The sequence below is a fragment of the Mizuhopecten yessoensis genome, unplaced genomic scaffold, assembly GCF_002113885.1.
Source record: "Mizuhopecten yessoensis strain PY_sf001 unplaced genomic scaffold, ASM211388v2 scaffold7225, whole genome shotgun sequence".
NCBI lineage: Eukaryota > Metazoa > Mollusca > Bivalvia > Pectinida > Pectinidae > Mizuhopecten > Mizuhopecten yessoensis.
The window spans coordinates 12,059-36,361 of NW_018406942.1; the positions used below are offsets into that span (position 1 = coordinate 12,059).

Sequence of the window (24,303 nt, forward strand, 5' to 3'; positions counted from 1 at the left end):
TAAATAAATTAGGAAAATTCCTGTTTTTAAGTTTAAAACGTCGTAATAACACTGTATAATATTTATCTCATTTTTCCTGTAAATGTTCATTTCAGTATACCATATTTGATGAGATATTTGTATTATGTGTATATTGTGTAAAAAAAAAAGGTGATTGTGCCCGTTCATTTCCTTTCCTATGTGATATAAATTATATGGTAAATTAATCATAATTAACAACTTCGAAACATCGACGAGTATTTTCTATATCGTAATATCACTGTCACTAACGTCAGGTGTAACATCGTATTTATTACACTATGGCAGTGTATTTTATTGGGGTTTTTTACTGTTCTACTAGAGATTATTTATTCGTGACATATTCGTGTATGTAACTATTAATCCAGTTATCATTACCTGTAACGTACGTCGTTGAAAGTTACACTTTTGTTATGATTGCACTGTATCGGAACCTTACGATGTTGGTGTATTGCAGTGTAAAATGCTGTCTCTTATTATCTGTCATTTTGAAGTACTGCACGATTTATGAATATTATTGTATACATGTATCATTGTAAATTTGTAATATACTGTACTATTTGTATGTCTACTCTCTGATGTGTGTTACACAAGGAATAAAACAATCTGAACTAGGCTCTATAGGTATCGATATTGTAAAAACATAAACTGTTGTGTATATATAATCTGAGGTGATGGAGTACCTCTCCCCCGGGGCCCCGGGACGGCTTGGGTGTGACCAGAGTGAGGGGAGTACAGACACCTTGAGGACGTTAATACAAGTAGATGTCGATTTCTCCGTGACGTATAAATATATGTGATTTACCTGTAGTCCATATCACAACTTTATCTTTCATATCATCACCGAATCATCCGTACTCCAGCTAGTTGATAACGAGATCCAGATTTACTTGACTCCACGCTACAGATTTAATCTCTCGACCTATTATTGTAAGTATATACTCGGTTTACCTGGTGTTTTACCTCAGTGTTGATCCAAAGTTTTTTCTATATGACCAAATTATCTATAGACTGAGAAAATCAATGTGTTATATTTTCCAGAATTTAATGTAAAGATTGAAATAAATATCTTTATCATGAAATTTGTTTTGTTTCATCACAATTATGAAATAATGTTTATATAATTATTCTTCAATCAGCCGTTTTCACACAATGATTATTATCGTTCTTTTGTTCCCAGATGACATCCCCTTTGACCTTCACCCCGTGGCGCAACCTTGACTTTGATGACGATGAGATCAAATCCTTGATGACCCCGGAAGTGAAGAAGAATCTCCGTCAGCTGTTCGATGATGAGGATTCTGGACTTGGAATGGATGATGGTGTGGTGAGTATTTGATATTAACAAAGAAAACTATTATTAAATTATATAGTGTAAATCTTCCTAATTCAAAACCTTTACAACGAGTATAATTTGTTTTTATCTTTTACAAAACATCCACCATTTAGATATTTGTTCGTTTATCAAGTAATAATCTTTTATTAGTTTAAGGCATATCATATGTATTTAGTTGAGTAAACGCATATAAATGTTGTGAAAATTAGATAAAATAAAAGAATGAAAATGGTCTCCCTTGTTCCTAACATCTGATCATAAACGTGACTAATTTGTTTCCCTGATTGTGTTTCAGTTCGGGAGTCCAATAGACTACAAAGTTTCTACAAGATTGGATTTCAGCAACGTGTTTGATTCACCAGTACAGGTAAGTACACAAACTTTGTCAAATAATGAGATATACACAATCACTGTTATTTAATTGAGTAAATGAATAAGTATATAACGAAAACTAATGTTGCATGTAAAGGAATAAACGAATTACATTACATAACGTTTTTACTTTTAGGCAGCCAATGGACGTGATACTAGCTTCAGACGATCTCTCCTCTCAGACAAGCGTCCACGTGATGACGATGAAGATTCCTGTTCACCCCCACCGAAGTCACAGAGGAGGGACGAGAGGGCACTGTCTTTTGAGGTAAATAATATAACTCTATCCATTACTCATGTTATATATTTAGAACTAATTTGTATTTTCTTTTTATTTATATTTGACTTTCGAAACTATCCAGATCAACTTAATATATAAAGTAATTTGAAATATCTGAACTCACTACAAAAGTGCGCTGTTTTTAATGTCAACTCTGTGATTTGAAAAGAATAATTTATATCGAATCAATAAAGAACGAGAATACTTTTTATGTACATTTTCATCATTTTGTAGGGCGACCAAACGTCGAGGTCACGTGACGTTAAGACTGCCGTTAACCGATTGGTGGAGGAGGATGATTTAGTGGGGGACGGGACTGACACGTTTTGTCTGCCGACCATCAGGGGCAATCACCAGGACCTCAAGTCTATCTCTGCACACACGGTAAGTTGTTATTGGGTAATGTCTGTTTAAAATGAGATCAAAAGACTCCGCTGATGTCTATTTGTTATTAGATAAGGATATTCAAATTAGGGTAAAACTATGTCATTAACTAATTGAAGACAGGTTTTTATAGCACAACCTGGAAACTATTTGTATATGACACTTCAATGACTAGTGGGATATGTTTTGAAATAAGGGGCTTATGATTTTGCTCATTTGTTTTTAATTTAATATTTCTTGGATGTCTTTTTATTTTTATGTCGTAACTGTTTTCATCTAAAAATTGAATAAATAAATATATATACTTGTATTGACAGATGGCAGATATCCTGACCGGAAGGTATGATGACGTCATCAATGACTACAGAATCATCGACTGTCGGTACCCATACGAGTTCGAGGGAGGTCATATACAGGTGTGTACCACGTACAAGATATTGATAGTTTTTGTCTACTAAATTGTTTATATCGAGTTTATTATAATGTTAACGAACATCGAGCTTAATTTCTGTAGTTAAACACTTTGGTCTGGCAATGTGAGTGCACGAGCTGTGTTAATTTACGCACGTGGTAGGGAAGCCAATCTCATTGCTTGCATGTCTGGTCGAAATGTCTCGAGGGTTATTTTCAGTAAACCATCGTTTAAATGCTGTCCCAAGTTGTTTTAAAAGTATAAGTACTTAAAATTAAATATTTTGTATCTTTCCTCAGAATGCCGAGAACAAGTACACACGTGACCAGGTTCAGCAGCTGCTTCATGAGAGACGGAGTGATGTTACTGGGAAGAGAAACATCCTCATCTTCCACTGTGAATTTTCCTCAGAGAGGGGGCCCAAAATGTAAGTTTCACGTACTTCATGAAATAAACGTTTTTTCAAAAATGTTAGTTTCGCTGCATTTCATGAAGATAGCATTTTTCAAAACCAATAACCTTTTAAAAGGTGTTCGAAGTTAGTGAGTCATAAATAATTCATTTGAAACTCATGTCAAATTAAACACTTCCAAAACTTGATTAGTTGTAATAAGCATATACTACTATAATTATTAGCACTGGTTGCAAGACAATGCTTATACTATTACAATAAATAATATATATGTATATCAGTGTCGACGTTCAATTGCTACCATCTAGGTTTATTCTAATCTGATTTATTTACCTTGATAGGATGCGATTGTTGAGGACCCATGACCGTGCCCAGAACGAGGCTAACTACCCGGCCTTGACCTTCCCCGAGGTGTATCTCCTGGACGGCGGGTTCAAGGCTTTCTATCACACGGACAAGGTAAGTTATATAAAAAAAACATTAGATGTATAATCAAAATATGTTATATATTATACAGTAATTTGTATAAGGTTAGATCCGATAATACTTTCTTGTAAATATAAATGTATTCAATTTTAACCTGCGATATATATATATATATAAAAACTATGATAACACGCCACACTGTAAAAGTTAGAAATTTTATCAGGGATAAATACAGACACAAGTACCATACCGATACTGTATACTGTAATATTACATCAGTGTGTCGGCTAACACACTAACTCATTGGGGACATACAATCACACAGAATGAAACAAGTAATATAATCCAGACGATCAATTCTTACATGTATACTGTTTGAACTTTTTACAAATCAAATAAAGGTAGATCATTTGTTCATCAATTATACAATTATTTTTGTAGACTCTGTGTCAGCCCATGGAATATAAGCCCATGTTACATCCTGGGCACTGTGACGACCTGCGTCACTTCCGGTCGAAATCCAAATCCTGGTCTTGTGGAGACAAGAAGAAATCTGTGTGCCGACGTCATGTTTGAAATTTTATTTCACTCATAACCCGAACGAGATTATGTCAAATATGCCGTGATTTGGACACGATGAACGGAAATTTCCAGTTTTATTGACACCAACTTATTGAAATGACGTAACACCAACCTTGAATTCACAAACATGTTGATGAATGACAAATTGTGATGAAAGTTGTATGCGACGATACGCCAAGTCTACCAGTACAAGTGGCGGTATTACTGGACTATTTTTGAAGTGCTATCTTTAAACTCAAGTGCTATACTGTAGTATGTGATCATTTGTCGTGGTCACCAGTAGGCCGATATTACTTGGCTATTGTGAAGTGATGTGATGCCATTGAAGTGCTTATATCCTGTTATATTTATGCTTTATACATTGTTCAATATTTAATAAATACAAATATCATAATAACAAAGCGTTTCTCTTCTTTTCATTTGCTGCACATACAGTATAATACTAATGTGAGGTAATAATATTATGCTAGAAGGATCTGCTCTTCTGAAGGTGAATTCACGTTCAAATCTTGTTTTGATTTAGTTCAACAGGATTTAATCAAATTTACAGAGTAAGATAAATTTTAATAAAAACGTGCATCTGAAAAATACATAAAAAAAACTAGATACCTATTGTATACTAAACATTTTTTTACAAGTTTTAAAAACAATTACCAACATGGCGGCCATTCTGAACATGTGAATTACTTACGCTCTACTCAACGTCAAAATTTCATCTATGAAGATACTCGATTAATCACTTAATTTGTTATTGTGTCGCCATTAATTTAAGGTACCCTCGCTATACCAGATTTTATCCTACGTTTTATCGGGGAAAATTTGAATTGAAGATATAATTTATACGATTTTATTGTTGCATTCGCAATGCCATTGTCGCCAAATTTCTGGGTACCTGTAGGAGGTGGGAGAAAAGAGTCAACTATCGTGTATATGTATGTAGGATGGGACATTCTTCCATTTGGTGTAGACAGGCAAGGTTCTGATCCCAAAATCTGCACCATAGGGTAGAATTTCCCTACCGCACATACCTACATTTAATAGACTTTATTAATCTACTAATCTTATGACTTACCTTAGACAACGTCAATGGTGTTAATGACAATATGTTAGTGACGTCAGTACCCCGCCTGACCTCGGAGAGTCATGAAATCAATTATTACATATAGTGACGTCACAAACCCTGAAGGTCCTGGCGTCAATTTTCCCCGGCAGAGTGACGCTGATTTTGAAGGAAACGCTCAAAAACATCTTAAACTCGTCGTTTCTTTCGGTAGCTTCAGCATATATGAATTAGATTGGGGATATACATTGGCTTACTGCATACTGCCGCAAATTGAGTTTTACTGGCGATATTGTGGCAGTATTATCAAGATTTATCAGCGCAAATATCAAATACACTGGTGTTATCCCCTAATTAACCTTACGGCATAAATTAACGACATCAGAGGATTCCGAAAAATACGAGATGGAAGCTGCAATAAGATTGTACATGAAGATTTGTTGCAACAGTTTTTTTAATTTTATTTGCCCGTTTTCTGCCTCCAGGTGATGGCAGTTCCACAACTGGTGACGCATTAAGTTAGAATCATTACCTTTTCCTTTTATAAACAGCAGATCAGGTTAGCTAACAATGTGCTATTCTCAGTTCGTAATATTATCTTGGTGAGTTTTATTACAACACAAGTTAAGCACCTGAATCACAAAATAACTAAACCATGGAGTCTAGGATATACACTGTACCTGTTCGATTGTGGAACTACCATCACCATGGCACAAACGGGATTTTAAAATGACCATTCTCTATATTTAAATTCAGACTATACCACAACGTAACTCTGCTAAAATGTTCCGTTATAGTCTATTTATCAGCATTGGTTAGGTAGGCCAGTTAGAAATTTGTCTTTTTAAACTTTCTAAATGTTCTTATGTTGTGTGTACCATTATTGTCTGTTCACATCGTAATAAACCAATGATTGATCGAGTTGGTGTAGTTTAGATTAAATGTTCCAATTTGATACTGACTGCCAGTTTCATGGCGCTAGTATCCCTTGCATTTCCTCTTCTAGCTGACCATCTATGTACTCCATATAGGGGTTGTCGGGTAGCGCAGTGGATAAAGGACTCGCCTTTCATCAAGGCGGCCGGAGTTCGACTTCCCGATCGGACGTGAAAGGTATTCGTATGGGGTCACCTGCCCGACCACAGGGTTTGGCTGCGGGAACTCCGGTTTCCTCTTAAATTAAAAACCCCGCACGCTAACATCCGGGCCAACAAGAATGTTTAATATAAGTTGAAATAATCATGATGTCCATCCCGTATCTCCAATTTTCTTAAACACCGCGTAAGATCTTCAACTCGCATCAATGAACTTTGCTGTTAGGGCACTTAATTAAAGCACGGCTAACCGATTTCATGAGTTCCTTCATTACTCATTTCATAATCAAGTTTTCGTCCAACCACATGCCTATAGATACTTGTTTTAATCACTGCGGTGAATCGGCAATCATAAACAGTTTGTTTTGAACACAAACAAGATTAGAAAAATATTTTGCGAGCTTTCGAAAACGTGTTTCCTTTGTCAAGCACAGAGTGCAAATGACCGGTTGTCGTCTCTAAACCCCTGAAAACAACTCACTGAGCCACAGTGTGCCAAATCAGTAAGGTCAGATGTCAAAAATCAAAGCCCATTCCGTCCCTTATTAGTGGATCTTATTCCAAATGGGCAACCGTTGTAAGTAAGATTGAAGTCGGTGTACTGTAGAAACAGACCGGAAGTGTACAACATTTATTGTACTATGATTTTGTGAAATTCTCCATTCGAAGCACCACCTTTCTACAGTGTCTAACATGCTTTGTAGCTTTTTCTCTGGCGGCGCCATTAACGCAATGTCATCAACATAGAATAATGAATAAATATTGAGTTCATCCATATCGATACCCAAACGCAAACTGTTTAAATCGTCAATTAATTAGTTACTTTATAGGTCAAAAAGAGTCGATGACATTAGCCAGTCTTGTTTTAAGCCCCTTTGTACGGCAAACCAATCATGAACCTCCACACAACATTTGACGTCATTGAATAGAGACACAATGGCATTATATATGCGGCCATGTATAGCAGCGCGTCGGAGTTTAAACCACAGTTAGTTTCTATCCACGGTGTCAAACGGATTGCACAAGTCAATAAAGCACGTGTAGGTGGTTGTTTCGTGGCACCTTAGGGATTTCTGGGGATCTGTTCTTTTTGGTTTTACCATTGATTCATCCTCGATATCTAGGGGTTATGCTCACTTTTGTGCAGAGAGCGAAAATGAGTGTAACCGCTGGATATCGAGGATGTCATTGATTCGGAATAATACCAAACTCAAAACATCGGCCGGTGTTGAAGGGTGATTTCTCTAAGAACTTATTACCAAGCATTTCAGCGTGAATACTGTCGGAACCGGCGCCCTTTTGAATCGCACTGTGAACTTCATCCCTTGTTATAATTGGTATATTTACCTGTTATTCATAATCAGGAGCATCTTTTCAGTTATCATACACATTTTTTTTATCATTCAAAGACAAATGGATATATAGGGGCATATAACTAGACGGGCGCAGCATAGCACGCGCGCGGGGATTTAAAACACGCGACATTTGATTGATCAACATAAAATCATTACGCAATTTATACAAAATACTTTTTATGTTGTAAATGAAAATGACACAAATATTCAGTGCAATTTAAGTGTTTTGTGTAATCCTAGAGTTAAATGATAAGGATGTGACAAGATTTGAAATTGGTATTTCAATGTATTGACCTTAAACCCAAGTGCGCTCTTCGCATAACAGCGTAAACTGAAGTGTACTCTGCAACTCAATTTGCATAATCACGATATACCGCAACAAATTTCAAAATACAGTAGGATTATCCCCTGGAAAGCTATATACCTATCATACGACGGCACTAAAGAGATTGATGAACGCAGCATAACTCGTAAACGTGGTCCAACAAGTTCAAGTTCAAGTTCTTTATTAACTTTGAGTCTTGCGACTCATCAGTGTAACACATATACATGATATATATATATATATATATATTCTCTCATAACATTGACAAATATCGAAAATACTAATAAATACACAGACGAGACAAAACACTCGGAGAGCATAACTACTTATGTTAATAAAGCTCTTCTTGAATTTGCAGCTTTAATGTATTTGGCCAATTTTGCTAATTCATTTGTGTTTTGTCCGTTAAATAACTGAATTAATTTAAACATGCTCGGTTTTTTACAATAGTACTTTTTTAAAAATTTCTCACGTAAATCAGAATAACAGGGGCATTTAAGAATAAAATGAAATTCATCTTCGACATCATCTATATCACAAGCGGTACAGATTCTTAAAAGTCGCGGAATATTTTGATAACGACCTTTCTCTACATTTAAATTATGGGCTGAAAGCCGAATTTTTGTTATTTCTTTTAAGTAACCTTTCATAAACGATTTTCTTAAATAACCCTGTATACCAACTTCTTTGTTAAGACATGTATAAAAAAATCCTTTTGATGATGTTCTAATTTGTTCTATACAATCTTGTCTATAAATATCTAAAAGTCTTTCTTTAATTATAATCAAACAGCTATTATCAATGTTATCTGTTTGCCATATGTAACCTAGACCTATTCTATATAATTCATTCTTGATATTAATTACCCATTTGTCGTTACGCACTAACATGTCTTCATAACATGATTTTAAAATGCAATTATCGGTATTTATAATCTTTATCCAATACTTAAAAATTCTGAATTTCCTCAGCAGTGATAATGGATATCTACCAAGCTCTAAATAAACCATAGCATTACAAGTATTTTTACGCACACCGAGTAATTTTTTACAAAACATAATATGTATTTTTTCAACATCCGGGGCTTTATGAAAACCCCATATTTCTGAACCGTAACACAAAATACTGTTTACATATGTATCAAATACTGATAGTTGGGTTTCAATATTAAAATAATTATTACGACATACATTCATAACTGAAAATAAAGCTTTCCTTCCTTGATCTGCTATTTTTTGCTGTGTTTTTCTGAAAGTGCCGTTGTAATTTAACAACATACCTAGATAATTAAATTCATTTACGATTTCCAAAGGACATCCGTTATATGTCCAATTTCCATTGTTTCTTAAAATACCACCATTTCTAAAAACCAGCACTTTTGTTTTATCTGTATTGACCGTTAGATCCCACTTTTTTGTAAATGCTTCTAAAGAATTTAACATGTCTTGCAAGCCTTCTGGTGTTTCCGAAAAAATTACCATGTCATCTGCGTACATCAGCAGGAACAGATTTAAAGTTTGAATTTCTATCGATGGACAGTTGTCAATTAAAAATTGCATCTCACAGTCATTTACATATAATGAAAACAATAATGGAGACAAAATTTCCCCTTGAAACAATCCGTTTACACAATTGAAGAAGTCAGATAATGAACCATTATACTTAACACAACATTTTACGTTATTATACAAAGACCTTATTAACACTAATAACTTTCCATCAATTCCTTCCCTTATTAATTTGAACCACATATTTTGTCGATTAATAAAATCAAATGCTTTTGTATAATCAATAAAACAACAATACAATCGTTTCTTATGTTTAAGACTCCGATTAATTATGGCCTGTAATGCAAATATAGCGTCTATAGTTGAAAGATTTTTTCTAAATCCAAATTGAGCGTCAGTTATCTTACTGTATTTCTTATCAAATGACATCAGTCTATTATTAATGATTGACGTAAAAAGTTTTCCCAAACAGCTAACTAGAGTAATACCTCTGTAATTATTAGTATTATTTGCATCTCCCTTCTTAAAGACAGGCACAATATTACCTTTAGACCATGTTTCCGGAAAGTGCCCGGATGTGAGTATATTGTTGAATAGAATAACTAAGCATGGCAATAAAACAGTCTTAAATTTAATCATGTATTCGTTTAAAATGCCATCAGGACCACATGCCTTATTTGTATTTAATTTCTTTATTGCACACAATATCTCAGACTCTGTTATATTAACGTCTAACTCTTCAAATGTAACATTTGGACCGTTAGTGTCATGTTCAAGCAAAAAATCGTTAACGTCATCGTTATTGGTTGGGCTGGATATAGCTAACTTTTGGAAATGATCGAAAAAATCGGTTGCATTCAGTTCACTTTTTACATTCTTTTTTCGATTTTTAAAGTGTTTATAGAATGCCCTAGGATTATGTTTTCTCATATAGTTTAACATGTTACCTTGATGGCATTTGTATTCTTTTTTAAGTTTATATTCCAACTTTTTATACATTTTTTTCTTATTAGTAAGACTAATACGATTTTCATCGTTTTTACAATTATTAAACGTGTAAAGGGCGTTTTTATACTCTCTATATAATCGTTTACAATGTACGTTAAACCATGGTTTATCATCAACTCTGTCTGAGTTTCTCACATTATTACGTATAACATTATTACTACTAGTACAAAAAGGTAAAATAAGATTATTAAGTTCACATGCGAACGTATCTACACTCATATCAATACTAGCTTTGCTGAGATCAGATACATTACAGATATCTATTAAACTATCAATATTTCTCTCTAGTACTCTCGTAACTTCCTCTGTATTCGCATCCTTCCATTTCACATTCACGCGCTGTAATCTCTCATGCTGACTCACGGAACACTCATCAGCCACGTTATCTGACATACCTTTATTTACACAAATGGAAAAAATGACCGGACAATGGTCAGAATATATGTTAAAAACTCCAACTTCAATACTTTTAACAATTTCAAAACATGACTCGTGTGTTAATACATAATCTATGACACTCGAACCTCTTGCATTATAAAAAGTAACATTTCCTATAGCATCATCGGTGTGTCTTCCATTTATAATACGTAAACCGGTTGTTTTACACAGAGAGATTAATTGTCTCCCAAATTGGTTAACAGTCTTATCCATGCTTGTACGTTTTTTCATGTTATTATCAGGTAAATAGCTCACGATATTAGATAGGATGTTACAAGATATATTACCAATTCGATCAGATGTAATAAAATCATCAACTTCTCCGGTTCGACTATTAAAATCTCCGATAGCTAATATATTACATGTGTAAGGGTTACACTGTGTGGAAATACTTTCTTCTAGTTTTACAAAAAGATCTACATCATGGTTTTCATAGTAAGTACTATTCGCTGGAGGAAAATAATTGATAAATAGATACGTATCTTTGTCATCAAGTGATAATACACGGGATATTTTAAAAACTACAATACTATCCGTTACATTTTCAACAATATTACAGTAATCTTTTAGCTCATTTTTATAAAATATAACGATTCCTCCCCCCTTTCCATTTAATCTCGGCACGACATGCGCCGTATAATCAGTTAACTCTATGACATCCTCTTTCTTAACCCAGCATTCGTATAAACATATGATATCATGCTTGCAAACTATGTCCAGAAAACCATCCTCCCTTAGCTTGTCAGTAAGAGATCTGCAAACATTCCAAGATATTACTGTCACACTCCCCCCGTTTTCCTATCTCCCGCGTCGATTACCGAATCCTCTATCGAACCTGCCGTTGTGATCATGCCTACTTCCGTTTGGCGGTATCGTGGGTCGCTGTCCTGATACATGACCGTCTGGTGTACGCGGACTGTGGCGTTGTGACGCGGTAAAATCCTCTGCTGGAAGTCGCGGTGATCGAACGCGCTCATATCCAGCTAGTGACTGTCGCGCACTTGGTAGATCCCTATCCCTGGTGAACATGGGAGACTGGACAAGAGGCGAAGATGTCCTGGCGCGAGCTTGTGGTCTCTCGGAACCATCCCCATTCGGCGTCGATGAGGTCCTCCCGCGTTTCTCCCCGCGCGGTGTTTCTGTGTTCGCGCCTTGTTGTAACGCCTGACTGTACGTTACCTGGTCACTTTGTTCCGTTTGTTGGTATAACTCATCACCTGGGAAGTATGGTTCTCCGTAAATATACAGCCTATCTCTGACCATTTGAACACTGTGTCCATTTGCCTTGTGGTGCTTCATAACGCGATACAGCTTTTTGCGTCGCTCCTCCACGGCATCAGGGAACTGTTCCCGAATCCCAAAGTGAGTTCCTTTCAACATATAGCCACTTTTTTCACCATTTGTCTGTCGTTGTTGAAAAGGAATCTTGCTACAATAGGTCTGGTCTTTCCCCTTACGTACCGCTGGAACCGGTGTACATTACCAAAAGGGATGTCTCTTTCAATTCCTAGTTCCCATCGTATGAAATCTTTTAGTTTTTCCTCGGTGTTCTCGTATTTCTGTTCCTGTAGTCCAGTAAATATAAGGTTGTTCTTCATCGATCGACATTGAAGATCCTCAGTCACACAATTCAGGTCATTACATTCCTTTCTCAACATCAGCAGCTCATTCTCGACTTTGGCTCTGGAGTCACAAAGATCACGTGTAGATTCCTTCAGGTCGTCTGCCTCACTTCGTACCCTCTCTATTTCTTTTTCGTTTTGTCCAACTTTCGTTTTGACGCTCTCATAGAACTCGCTTATTGCTTCCGTGCTGACTTCAATATCAGTGTTCTTCTTCCGAATATCTTCAGCATCCTTGTTTAATTTATCAACCTTACAAGCGAGTGATGCTTGAACACTTCCTAATTTCTGAACTTGCGTTTCAATAGTTCCCAGCCTCTCATTTACTCTCTTCATCATATCCACCATTTGGCTCAGTGTCTTACTGATATCAGCCTCTGTATCCGCCATTGCCTCGGTAGTATGTAACAATGTATATTGATAATATATGGTCTGGTCTAAGGATTATACAAAAGTTTGTACATGTGCACGTGTTTCCAGTCGCTAATCTTGAGCAAAGTACATATATGCAGTAGACCGTGACGAATCATCGGTCAGCAATCCACCTTACGCCTTACATCGGTTATATATATATAGCACAGCTCAGGTAAGTACACACATATATATAATATAAATATAGAAGGCATACACGTAGAGTTCAATCAATCTCGATACACGGGTAAATATTCACATATGGTGGCCAGCATGCCTCGTACAGACCTGAAAAACTGTCCGCCACAGATTGGCTATTCACTGGTCCAACAACATTCGTTTAAATTATCAAATCATTTTTTTTCCATTTCTAATGGAATACCGTGGAAATAGGCGTGGTTGTTATTCTCGCGGCAGCATTGTTTTCTTTTCTTTTGATTTAATGTGCATACAACATGATACTAAAAATTTAGCATTCAGACTGCGTCGTATGAGTCAAATGAAGTGATAAATCCCAAAACGACTTTATAAGGCTCTGCCGAAACACACACATACATCGGGCACGGCTGTTACGGCACGATTTCTCACCCGGGTGAGAAGTCGTGTAAGGAGTAGGCATATTACCCGTTGTCATGAGTACGAACACTGAAATTGATTTTTGGGGATTGTGCTATATTTCAAACTTGTTGGAACTTCAATTTTTAGCCCACCCGGTCCAAAGGACCATTGTTAGCGTCGGGGTGAGAAATCGTGCCGTAACATACGGCTGGTACTCTAGACCGCTCAATCTATAATAAGGAGAATATATCGATTTCAAATGGCCGACATGGTCATTTTTTTTTAAACTTGTAAAAAATGGTTTTGTTAACAATTGGTTTCTATTTCGTTGACAGGTTTTTCAGATTCATGTTTGCTTTTAAAGTTGTTCATAATATGTTAAATATGCTGAAAAAAAGTCTTACTACACTAGATCAAAACAAGAATTGAAAGTGTATTAATCTTCAGAAGAGCAGATCCATTATTCAATTCTGGACATCCGACGAAGTTCGGGACGAAACATGTTACTAATCACCTTCCAAATATATACCATAAAAATTAAAAAAATACGTGATGACATTTTTAACTTGGCTCAAAATGAATTACTTTTACAAATGTTGATATAGAGGAAACTTCCAAAGAATTGCGCCAAGCTTGAAATAGGCGATTCCTCATTACTGTTTGTTTGTATCTCTTTTAAAACTGAAATAATATCCTTATTTAACAGACCAGCTATCTTATAACATAACTAACACTCACTGCTTTTAACCTGTTTTTATCCTATAGCAAATAAAAACAAAACAATAAAAGCACTGTACATAACATCGCACTTCATCACAAGACCAAAATTACGTAATCGTCAATATTGACGAAGGAAGGTTTATAGATGAAGATGAAGAAATGTCGAAACACACACACGCACATACACACTTCGGAGACGGCTTAGGATCTTAAATCAGAAGAATATATCAATTTCAAAATGACCGCCAATTTATTTAAAATTTGTTAAAGATGTTTTGTAATCAATAGGTATCTCTTTTTTTGGACAGATTTTCAGATACATAGTTATTTAAAAAAAATCCTTGATCAAAACGAGATTTGAAAGTGTATTAAACTTCAGAAGAGCAAATCCCTTAATCGGGAGAATATATCAATACGTGGGGGACGAACCATGTTACTAATGACCTACCAAATATATACCATAAAAAGATCATCGTGACGATTTATGTAACCTGCCTCGAAATAAATAACTGTACAAATGTTGATATAGAGGAAACTTTCAATTGTATCAAGAATTTTGTCAAGCTATAAAAAAAATCTTTCCACATTAGTATTTTTTGTGTATTTTAAAACTGAAACAATATCCTGAAACAGACCGTTTATCTTATCTATTGTATGCAGCTTATATCTGAAAAGAGAAAATCGCCTTTTTCATTCTTTTATTTGACTTGCTAATGTGATACTGTTGAGTAGGTGATTGAAACCATCCAATAAAAAAACAATTACTTAACTCATTATCACGTAATCATCGAACAATTGAAACGCCTAGACTAATTGTTTATATAAGTAATTATCTACATTTCTGTATGCGCGATAGGTTCCGGTAATGCCGTAAAAACAATTGTGTATGTAAAATCTGAGGTGATGCAGTACCTCTCCCGGGGGCCCGGGACGGCTTGGGTGTGACCAGACTGAGGTGAGTACAGACACCTTGAGGACGTTAATACAAGTAGATTTCGATTTCTCCGTGACGTATATATATATATATATATACACGTGATTTACCTCTAGTCCATATCACAACTTTATCTTCCATACCATCACCGAATCATCCGTACTCCAGCTAGTTTATAACGAGATCCAGATTAACTTGACTCCACACTTCAGATTTATTATCTCGACCTATCATTGTAAGTTTATACTCTATTTACCTGGTGTGTTACCTCAGTGTACACCCAAGGATTTCATTTAAACCAAAATTCTTATAGAGTGGAAAATATGTGATATGTTTTACAGTTTATAACGTTTTGTTGTTGACTTTTATTATATCTTAGTTTATTATAAACTTTACTTATTTCACAAAATACGAAACAAGTTTAATAACTTATATTTATCACTCTGTTATCTTTATTTTCAATAAATCATTTTACATATCAATTTTTATTCTCTTTCACAGATGACATCCTCTTTGACCTTCACCCCTTGTCGCAACCTTGACTTTGATGACGATGAGGTCAAATCATTGATGATCCCGGAAGTGAAGAAGAACCTCTGTCAGCTGTTCGATGATGAGGATTCTGGACTAGGGATGGATGATGATGTGGTGAGTATTTGATATAAACAAGGTTTTTAGAAAAAAAACATTATCTAACTATTCAGTATAAATCTTACTAATTCAATAGCTTTACATCACCTTTGGTTTGTTTGCTATCTTTTAGATAATATCCACAAGTAAGAGATTTTATCATCTTTAATGTAATTATCTCTATTTAGTTAAAATGACATTATATTTATTAAGTAACACAAGAAAATTGTAATGCTTTTGTCTAATCCGTCTATTTCTGAAGTAACGAATATACTGTTGCCAATACGGGTTGTCTCCCTTGTTCCTTACATGTGTGACTAATTTGTTTCCCTGATTGTGTTTCAGTTCGGGAGTCCAACAGACTACAAATTATCTACAAGATTGGATTTCAGCAGCGTGTTTGATTCCCCCGTACAGGTAAGAATGCCAAACTTGTCAAATAATTAGATATTAACAATTACTGTTTCTAATTAAGTTTATGAATAAATATATAAAATCAACAACAGGGTTTTTTTCAGAAAATGCAATAAACGTTTTACATTTCTGTACGTTTTTTACTTTTAGGAAAAAGTAGCCAATGAAAAATTAGCCAATGGACGTGATACAAGCTTCAGACGATCTCTCCTCTCAGGCAAGCGTCCACGTGATGACGATGAAGATTCCTGTTCACCCCCACCGAAGTCACAGAGGAGGGGCGATGGTGTGTCCAGGAGGGCACTGTCTTTTGGGGTAAGTAATTAAAACATTTACTTGTAATGTATCATAAAAATCAAATCGGACAATATATTTTACGGGTAACCAATGTTGAACTGTAATTAGACGGCTACTTAATATAAATAATAGTTAGAAATGTATCCATTCTCTACTGGTTAACGACAACTCTGTGATTTGAAAGACAATGTTTATTATGAATCATTCATCAACAAGAGCATTTTTCATGTAATTCTTATTCTTTCCACAGGACAACTTGATGTTGGAGTCACGTGACGTTAAGACAGCCGTGAACCGATTGGTGGAGGAGGAGGATTTGGTGGGGGACGGGACTGACACGTTTTGTCTGCCGACCATCAGGGGCAAACACCAGGACCTCAAGTCTATCTCTACACACACGGTAAGTTGTTATTGAGTAAGGTTTCTTAAGAATGAAATAGAGGTACTCCTCGAACATTTTTCATTAAAAAGGAATATTCCATTTCAGGAAGATCGATCGAATTATTAATATAGATATGGATACCTCAGAGATAAGTAGCTAATTCTATATAGGTTCATATAGCACAAGCAGTGAAATGTTTATGTGTGACGATGACTAGTAACATGTGTTCTCTGTCACATACATAAGACATGTTTCGAAATAGGAAGCTAACGTTAATATTTATTTTTTTATTTGTTGGTCGGAATTATTTGTATTCTAAAATAAAATATGTTTGCTTTTATTGACAGATGGCAGATATCCTGACCGGAAGATACGATGACGTCATCAATGACTACAGAATCATCGACTGTCGATACCCGTACGAGTTCGAGGGAGGTCATATACAGGTGTGTACCACGTACAAAATATTGATACTTTTGTCTACTCAATTGACTCCAATTATCATTCTATTAATCATAGCGAGTTTGTCATAATGCTAATGAAAATCGAGCGAACTTTCTTTCGTTAACGACTTTTGTCCGGCAATGTGAGTGCACGAGCTGGATTAATTAACTCGCATTGTAGGGGAGTTAATCTCATTGTAGGGGAGACAATCTCATTGTGGGGAGACAATCTCATTGCCCGAGTGGCTTTTCGATATGACTGGAGAGTTATTTCCCCTAGCACAAGCGTTTATAAAACTACCGAATCGCCCTTACACAGACCTGAATAGATTCTCAATATAAGAACGTTAACGTGCAGTCAAACTATTAAGCATTTATTTACAGTTGTCAGGAAATTATTTTGATAAAACCATCGTTCAAATGAAATGTTTTCTATCTTTCCTCAGAATGCGGAGAACAGGTATACACGTGACCAGGTCCAGCAGCTGCTTCAGGAACGACGGATTGACGTCACTGGGAAGAGAAACATCCTCATCTTTCACTGTGAATTCTCCTCGGAGAGGGGGCCCAAAATGTAAGTTTCACGATACCCATTGATTTTTTTTCAACAACGCATTTCATGAAGATTCCATTTATTTAAAACTATTAGGCCACTTCAAAGGTTCCCGGAGTCAGACATAATTAAACCATGTCATTTGAAACTCTTGTCAAATTAAACACCTCCAAAAATGAACATCAGCTGTAAAACATCATATTAGATGATCTAAGTCCATGGTTATAATTAAACATATACTACAAAAGTAATAGCACTGGTGGCGAGACAGTACTTACACTGTTAACAATAGATTATTTATCAATGATGGTGTACAATTACCGTATTGTCACTACTTCAACACCGTCACATTTGGATGTGTCCATTCTAATCCTTTTCATTTACTTTTGATAGGATGCGATTCTTGAGAACCCATGACCGTGCCCAGAACGAGGCTAACTACCCGGCCTTGACCTTCCCCGAGGTGTACCTCCTTGACGGCGGGTTCAAGGCTTTCTATCACAATGACAGGGTAAGTTTTATATATATAACTTATGAACATTAGAGATAGTATCAAAATTTGTTATACATTTTCTTGTTTATACGAATAAATAGTATTCTTAGTTTTGATATTTAATTTCTAGTGCACAAATTATAAAGAAAGAAAAAACATGATAGCATGACACTTTGTAAGTTTAATAGCATGGAATAAAATAAGCACGATCAGTATACTATATTAACATTTCCGGATCAAATTATGATTGGTCACTTGTTTATAAATTCAACATTTTCTTTTTGTAGACTCTGTGTCAGCCTATGGAATACATGCCCATGCTACATCCTGGTCACTGTGAGGACTTGCGTCACTTCCGGTCGAAATCCAAATCCTGGTCTGCCGGAGACAAGAAGAAAACTGTATGCGGACGGCACGTTTGAAGTTTCGTTATACTCATATTAGAAACCGACAATGGTAGATATGGTAAAGATCAGCTGGAAACGTCCTGCTTTATTGACACGAACTTATCGGGTCACATAGAAGCAGTAGACAAACACTGCAAGATATATTAGTTGGATGATTATGTGACAGGGCAAGGTCACTAACAGACCTGACGTTGTTACTGGACTGTTTTGAAGAGCTGTTTTTAATCTCAAGTTCTATACTGTTATATTTGTGGTATGTTACAGTGTATCGTGATTACCAGTTCACAGAACCGACATTACTTGTTTTACTGTAGAGTGCTATACTGTTATTTTACCTGTATTTTTATATCTAATAAATTTATATAACTTTACCATTAATTTTGTTTTGTGTTTATTAATGTACAATAATTTAGACGGAATAACAATGTAAGGTGACAGTCTTGTGCTTATCTTGCCTATTTCACTTTTATTAAATAATTAATATTATATTCATAACGACGTAAAGATAGGCGCAATCTCAAAAGGCTAAAGAATTCGTATTAAACCCGATGATTTTATCGATGTGATTTGGCCAAGTCTCTTTTCATAAATACATATAGTTTTCTGTATATGTCATGTGTAACTCCCGTGTATCACAAGCCCTACTGGTCGGCTTATAAAAGAAAATGAGCCCTACTGGTAGACTTAGAAAAGCAAATGAGCCCTATTGGTAGGTTTATCAAAGACAATGGGCCCTACTGGTAAGCTTATTGAAGAAAATGAGCCTTGCTCGTATGCTTATAAAAGTAAAAGAGCGCTAATTTTAGGCTTTCAAAGAAAATGAGCCCTACTGGTAGGCTTACAAAACAAAATAAACCAAGCACTGCTGGTATGCTAATCAAAGAAAGTGAGCCCTACTGGTAGGCTTATAAAAGATAATGAGCCCTACTGGTAGGCTTATCATAGAAAGTTAGCTCTACTGGAAGGCTTACAAAACAAAATAAACCAAGCACTGCTGGTATGCTAGTTAAAGAAAATGAGCCCTACTGGTAGGCTTACAAAACAAAAACCAAGCACTGCTGGTATGCTCATCAAAGAAAATGAGCCCTACTGGTAGGCTTATAAACGAAAATGAGCTCTACTGGGAGGCTTATAAAAGATAATGAGCTTTACTGATAGGCTTATCATAGAAAGTTAGATCTACTGGTAGGCTTACAAAACAAAATAAACCATGCACTGCTGGTATGCTAATTAAAGAAAATGAGCCCTACTGGTAGACTTATAAAATAAAATAAGCTCTTCTGGTAGGCTTATAAACGAAAATGAGCTCTACTGGGAGGCTTATAAAAGATAATGATCTCTACTGGTAGGTTTATCATAGAAAGTTAGCTCTACTGGTAGGCTTATAAAAGATAATGAGCTCTACTGGTAGGCTTACAAAACAAAATAAACCAAGCACTGCTGGTATGCTCATCAAAGAAAATGAGCCCTACTGGTAGGCTTACAAAACAAAAACCAAGCACTGCTGGTATGCTCATCAAAGAAAATGAGCCCTACTGGTAGGCTTATAAAATAAAATAAGCCCTTCTGGTAGGCTTATAAACGAAAATGAGCTCTACTGGTAGGCTTACAAAACAAAAACCAAGCACTGCTGGTATGCTAGTTAAAGAAAATGAGCCCTACTGGTAGACTTATAAAATAAAATAAGCTCTTCTGGTAGGCTTATAAACGAAAATGAGCTCTACTGGTAGGCTTATCATAGTAAGTTAGCTCTACTGGTAGGCTTACAAAACAAAATAAACCATGCACTGCTGGTATGCTAATTAAAGAAAATCAGCCCTTCTTGTAGACTTATAAAATAAAATAAGCTCTTCTGGTAGGCTTATAAACGAAAATGAGCTCTACTCCTAGGCTTATAAACGAAAATGAGCTCTACTCCTAGGCTTATAAACGAAAATGAGCTCTACTCCTAGGCTTATAAACGAAAATGAGCTCTACTGGTAGGCTTATAAAGCAAAATAAACCAAGCACTGCTGGTATGCTCATCAAAGAAAATGAGCCCTACTGGTAGGCTTACAAAACAAAAACCAAGCACTGCTGGTATGCTAATCAAAGAAAATGAGCCCTACTGGTAGACTTATAAAAGATAATAAGCCCTACTCGTATGTGATGAAAGAAAATGAGCCCTACTGGTAGGCTTACAAAACAAAAACCAAGCACTGCTGGTATGCTAGTTAAAGAAAATGAGCCCTACTGGTAGGCTTATCATAGAAAGTTAGCTCTACTGGAAGGCTTACAAAATAAAATAAACCAAGCACTGCTGGTATGCTAATCAAAGAAAATGAGCCCTACTGGTAGACTTATAAAAGATAATGAGCCCTACTGGTAGGCTTATCATAGAAAGTTAGCTCTACTGGTAGGCTTATAAAAGAAAATGAGCCTACTAGATTGTTGTTTATATCAAAAGGAGCCCTACTTATAGATTTGTATAGTGCAATGATCCCTACAACAGGGTTTGTAAAATAATGGGCCGTATAAGTAGGCTTCTTTATCAAACTGAGATTTACTAGTAGGTTTGTATATCTAACCGAGTCTTACTAATAAGATTGTATATCAAATGTAGATTTGTGTGTTAAAATCAGCTTTATTAACAGGTTTGTGTATCAAAATAACCCCTTCTAGAAGGTTTGTGTATCAAAATAATTCCTACTGGTAGGTTTGTGTATACAATTAAGCATCACTAGTAGGTTTGTGTATCAAAATAATTCCTACTGGTTGGTTTGTGTATACAAATAGGCATCACTAGTAGGTTTGTGTATACAATTAGGCATCACTTGAGGTTTGTGTATACAATTAGGCATCACTCGTAGGTTTGTGCATACAATTAGGCATCACTAGTAGGTTTGTGCATACAATTAGGCATCACTAGTAGGTTTGTGCATACAATTAGGCATCACTAGTAGGTTTGTGTATACAAGTAAGCATTACTAGTAGGTTTGTACATACAATTAGGCATCAGTAGTAGGTTTGTGCATACAATTAGGCATCACTAGTAGGTTTGTGCATACAATTAGGCATTACTAGTAGGTTTGTGCATTCAATTAGGCATCACTAGTAGGTTTGTGCATACAATTAGGCATCACTAGTAGGTTTGTGTATACATTTAGGCATTACTAGTAGGTTTGTGTATACAATTATGCATCACTAGTAGGTTTGTGTATACAATTAGGCATTACTAGTAGGTTTGTGTCTAAAATTAGGCATCACTAGTAGGTTTGTGTATACATTTAGGCATTACTAGTAGGTTTGTGTATACAATTAGGCATCACTAGTAGGTTTATGTATACAATTAGGCATCACTTGTAGGTTTGTGTATACAATTAGGCATCACTATTAGGTTTGTGCATACAATTAGGCATTACTAGTAGGTTTGTGTATACAAATAAGCATTACTAGTAGGTTTGTGTATACAATTAGGCATCACTAGAAGGTTTGTGTATACAATTAGGCATCACTAGTAGGTTTGTGCATTCAATTAGGCATCACTAGTAGGTTTGTGTATACAATTAAGCATCACTAGTAGGTTTGTGTATACAATTAGGCATTACTAGTAGGTTTGTGTATAAATTTAGGCATCACTAGTAGGTTTGTGTATACAATTAGGCATTACTAGTAGGTTTGTGTATAAATTTAGGCATCACTAGTAGGTTTGTGTATACAATTAGGCATTACTAGTAGGTTTGTGCATTCAATTAGGCATCACTAGTAGGTTTGTGCATACAATTAGGCATTACTAGTAGGTTTGTGTATAAAATTAGTCATCACTAGTAGGTTTGTGTATACAATTAGGCATTACTAGTAGGTTTGTGTATAAAATTAGTCATCACTAGTAGGTTTGTGTATACAATTAGGCATTACTAGTAGGTTTGTGCATACAATTAGGCATTACTAGTAGGTTTGTGCTTTCAATTAGGCATCACTAGTAGGTTTGTGCATACAATTAGGCATCACTAGTAGGTTTGTTTTTACAATTAGGCATTACTAGTAGGTTTGTGTATACAATTAGTCATCACTAGTAGGTTTGTGTATACAAATTAGCATTACTAGTAGGTTTGTGTATACAATTAGGCATCACTAGTAGGTTTGTGCATACAATTAGGCATCACTAGTAGGTTTGTTTTTACAATTAGGCATTACTAGTAGGTTTGTGTATACAATTAGGCATCACTAGAAGGTTTGTGTATACAATTAGGCATCACTAGTAGGTCTGTGTATACAATTAGGCATTACTAGTAGGTTTGTGTATACAATTAGGCATCACTAGAAGGTTTGTGTATACAATTAGGCATCCCTAGTAGGTTTGTGTATACAATTAGGCATTACTTGTAGGTTTGTGTATACAATTAGGCATCACTAGTAGGTCTGTGTATACAATTAGGCATTACTAGTAGGCTTGTGTATACAATTAGGCATTACTAGTAGGTTTGTGTATACAATTAGGCATCACTAGTAGGTTTGAGTATACAATTAGGCATCACTAGTAGGTTTGTGTATACAATTAAGCATCACTAGTAGGTTTGTGTATACAATTAGGCATCACTAGTAGGTTTGTGCATACAATTAGGCATCACTAGTAGGTTTGAGTATACAATTAGGCATCACTAGAAGGTTTGTGTATACAATTAGGCATCACTAGTAGGTTTGTGTATACAATTAGGCATTACTCGTAGGTTTGTGCATACAATTAGGCATCACTAGTGGGTTTGTGCATACAATTATGCATCACTAGTAGGTTTGTGTATACAATTAGGCATCACTAGTAGGTCTGTGTATACAATTAGGCATTACTAGTAGGTTTGTGTATACAAATAAGCATTACTAGTAGGTTTGTGTATTCAATTAGGCATCACTAGTAGGTTTGTGTAACAAAATACGCCCCACTAGTAGGTATGTGTATCAAAATAATTCCTACTGGTAGGTTTGTGTATCAAAAATAAGCCTAAATTGTAGGTTTATGTATCATAATAACTTCAATAAGCCCTACTTGTAGATTTGTATAATAAAACGAGCCCTACAACAGGGTTTGTACAAAAAAGGGCCTTGCTAGTAGTTTTGTGTATCTAAATGAGAATTCATAGTAGTTTTATGTATCAAAATAAGAATTAATAGTAGTTTTGTGTATCAAAATGAGAATTAATAGTAGTTTTTTGTATCAAAATGGGAATAAATAGTAGTTTTATGTGTCAAAATGAGAAATAATAATAGTTTTGTGTATCAAAATGAGAAATAATAGTAGTTTTATGTGTCAAAAAGAGAATAAATAGTAGTTTTATGTGTCAAAATGAGAAATAATAGTAGTTTTATGTATCAAACTAAGCCTTACTAAATATAAACTTTATTTATTTTACAACAATTATGAAACAAGTTTCATATCAACTTATATTAATCAC

General features: G+C 35.4%; 2 protein-coding genes across 2 annotated transcripts; both read left to right on the top strand.

Moving 5' to 3' along the window:
- The first annotated feature begins 614 nt into the window (after positions 1-614).
- On the top strand, positions 615-4,537 carry LOC110453275 (M-phase inducer phosphatase-like). The gene is made up of 9 exons (XM_021502163.1): positions 615-948; positions 1,199-1,345; positions 1,650-1,721; positions 1,863-1,994; positions 2,241-2,390; positions 2,708-2,806; positions 3,102-3,229; positions 3,556-3,673; positions 4,082-4,537. Exons 2-9 carry the CDS (start codon positions 1,199-1,201, stop codon positions 4,214-4,216), a joined length of 981 nt encoding a protein of 326 aa, XP_021357838.1. The 5' UTR covers positions 615-948; the 3' UTR covers positions 4,217-4,537.
- Positions 4,538-15,224: 10,687 nt separating this feature from the next.
- On the top strand, positions 15,225-19,201 carry LOC110453265 (M-phase inducer phosphatase-like). Its single transcript, XM_021502147.1, has 9 exons — positions 15,225-15,260; positions 15,757-15,903; positions 16,231-16,302; positions 16,450-16,614; positions 16,847-16,996; positions 17,326-17,424; positions 17,868-17,995; positions 18,368-18,485; positions 18,755-19,201. The coding sequence occupies exons 1-9, from the start codon at positions 15,225-15,227 to the stop codon at positions 18,887-18,889; spliced, it is 1,050 nt and encodes a 349-aa protein (XP_021357822.1). The 3' UTR covers positions 18,890-19,201.
- Positions 19,202-24,303: the final 5,102 nt, after the last annotated feature.

What these genes read in the sequence shown, in the direction of transcription:
- LOC110453275 (XM_021502163.1), top strand. Translation starts at nt 1,199, where the DNA reads ATGACATCCCCTTTGACCTTCACCCCGTGGCGCAACCTTGACTTTGAT. An exon ending in TTGGAATGGATGATGGTGTG is followed by an intron (nt 1,346 to 1,649) that starts GTGAGTATTTGA and finishes ATTGTGTTTCAG; the next exon opens with TTCGGGAGTCCAATAGACTA. An exon ending in TGTTTGATTCACCAGTACAG is followed by an intron (nt 1,722 to 1,862) that starts GTAAGTACACAA and finishes TTTTACTTTTAG; the next exon opens with GCAGCCAATGGACGTGATAC.
- LOC110453265 (XM_021502147.1), top strand. Translation starts at nt 15,225, where the DNA reads ATGCAGTACCTCTCCCGGGGGCCCGGGACGGCTTGG. An exon ending in GGAGGGCACTGTCTTTTGGG is followed by an intron (nt 16,615 to 16,846) that starts GTAAGTAATTAA and finishes TTCTTTCCACAG; the next exon opens with GACAACTTGATGTTGGAGTC. An exon ending in CTTTCTATCACAATGACAGG is followed by an intron (nt 18,486 to 18,754) that starts GTAAGTTTTATA and finishes TTCTTTTTGTAG; the next exon opens with ACTCTGTGTCAGCCTATGGA.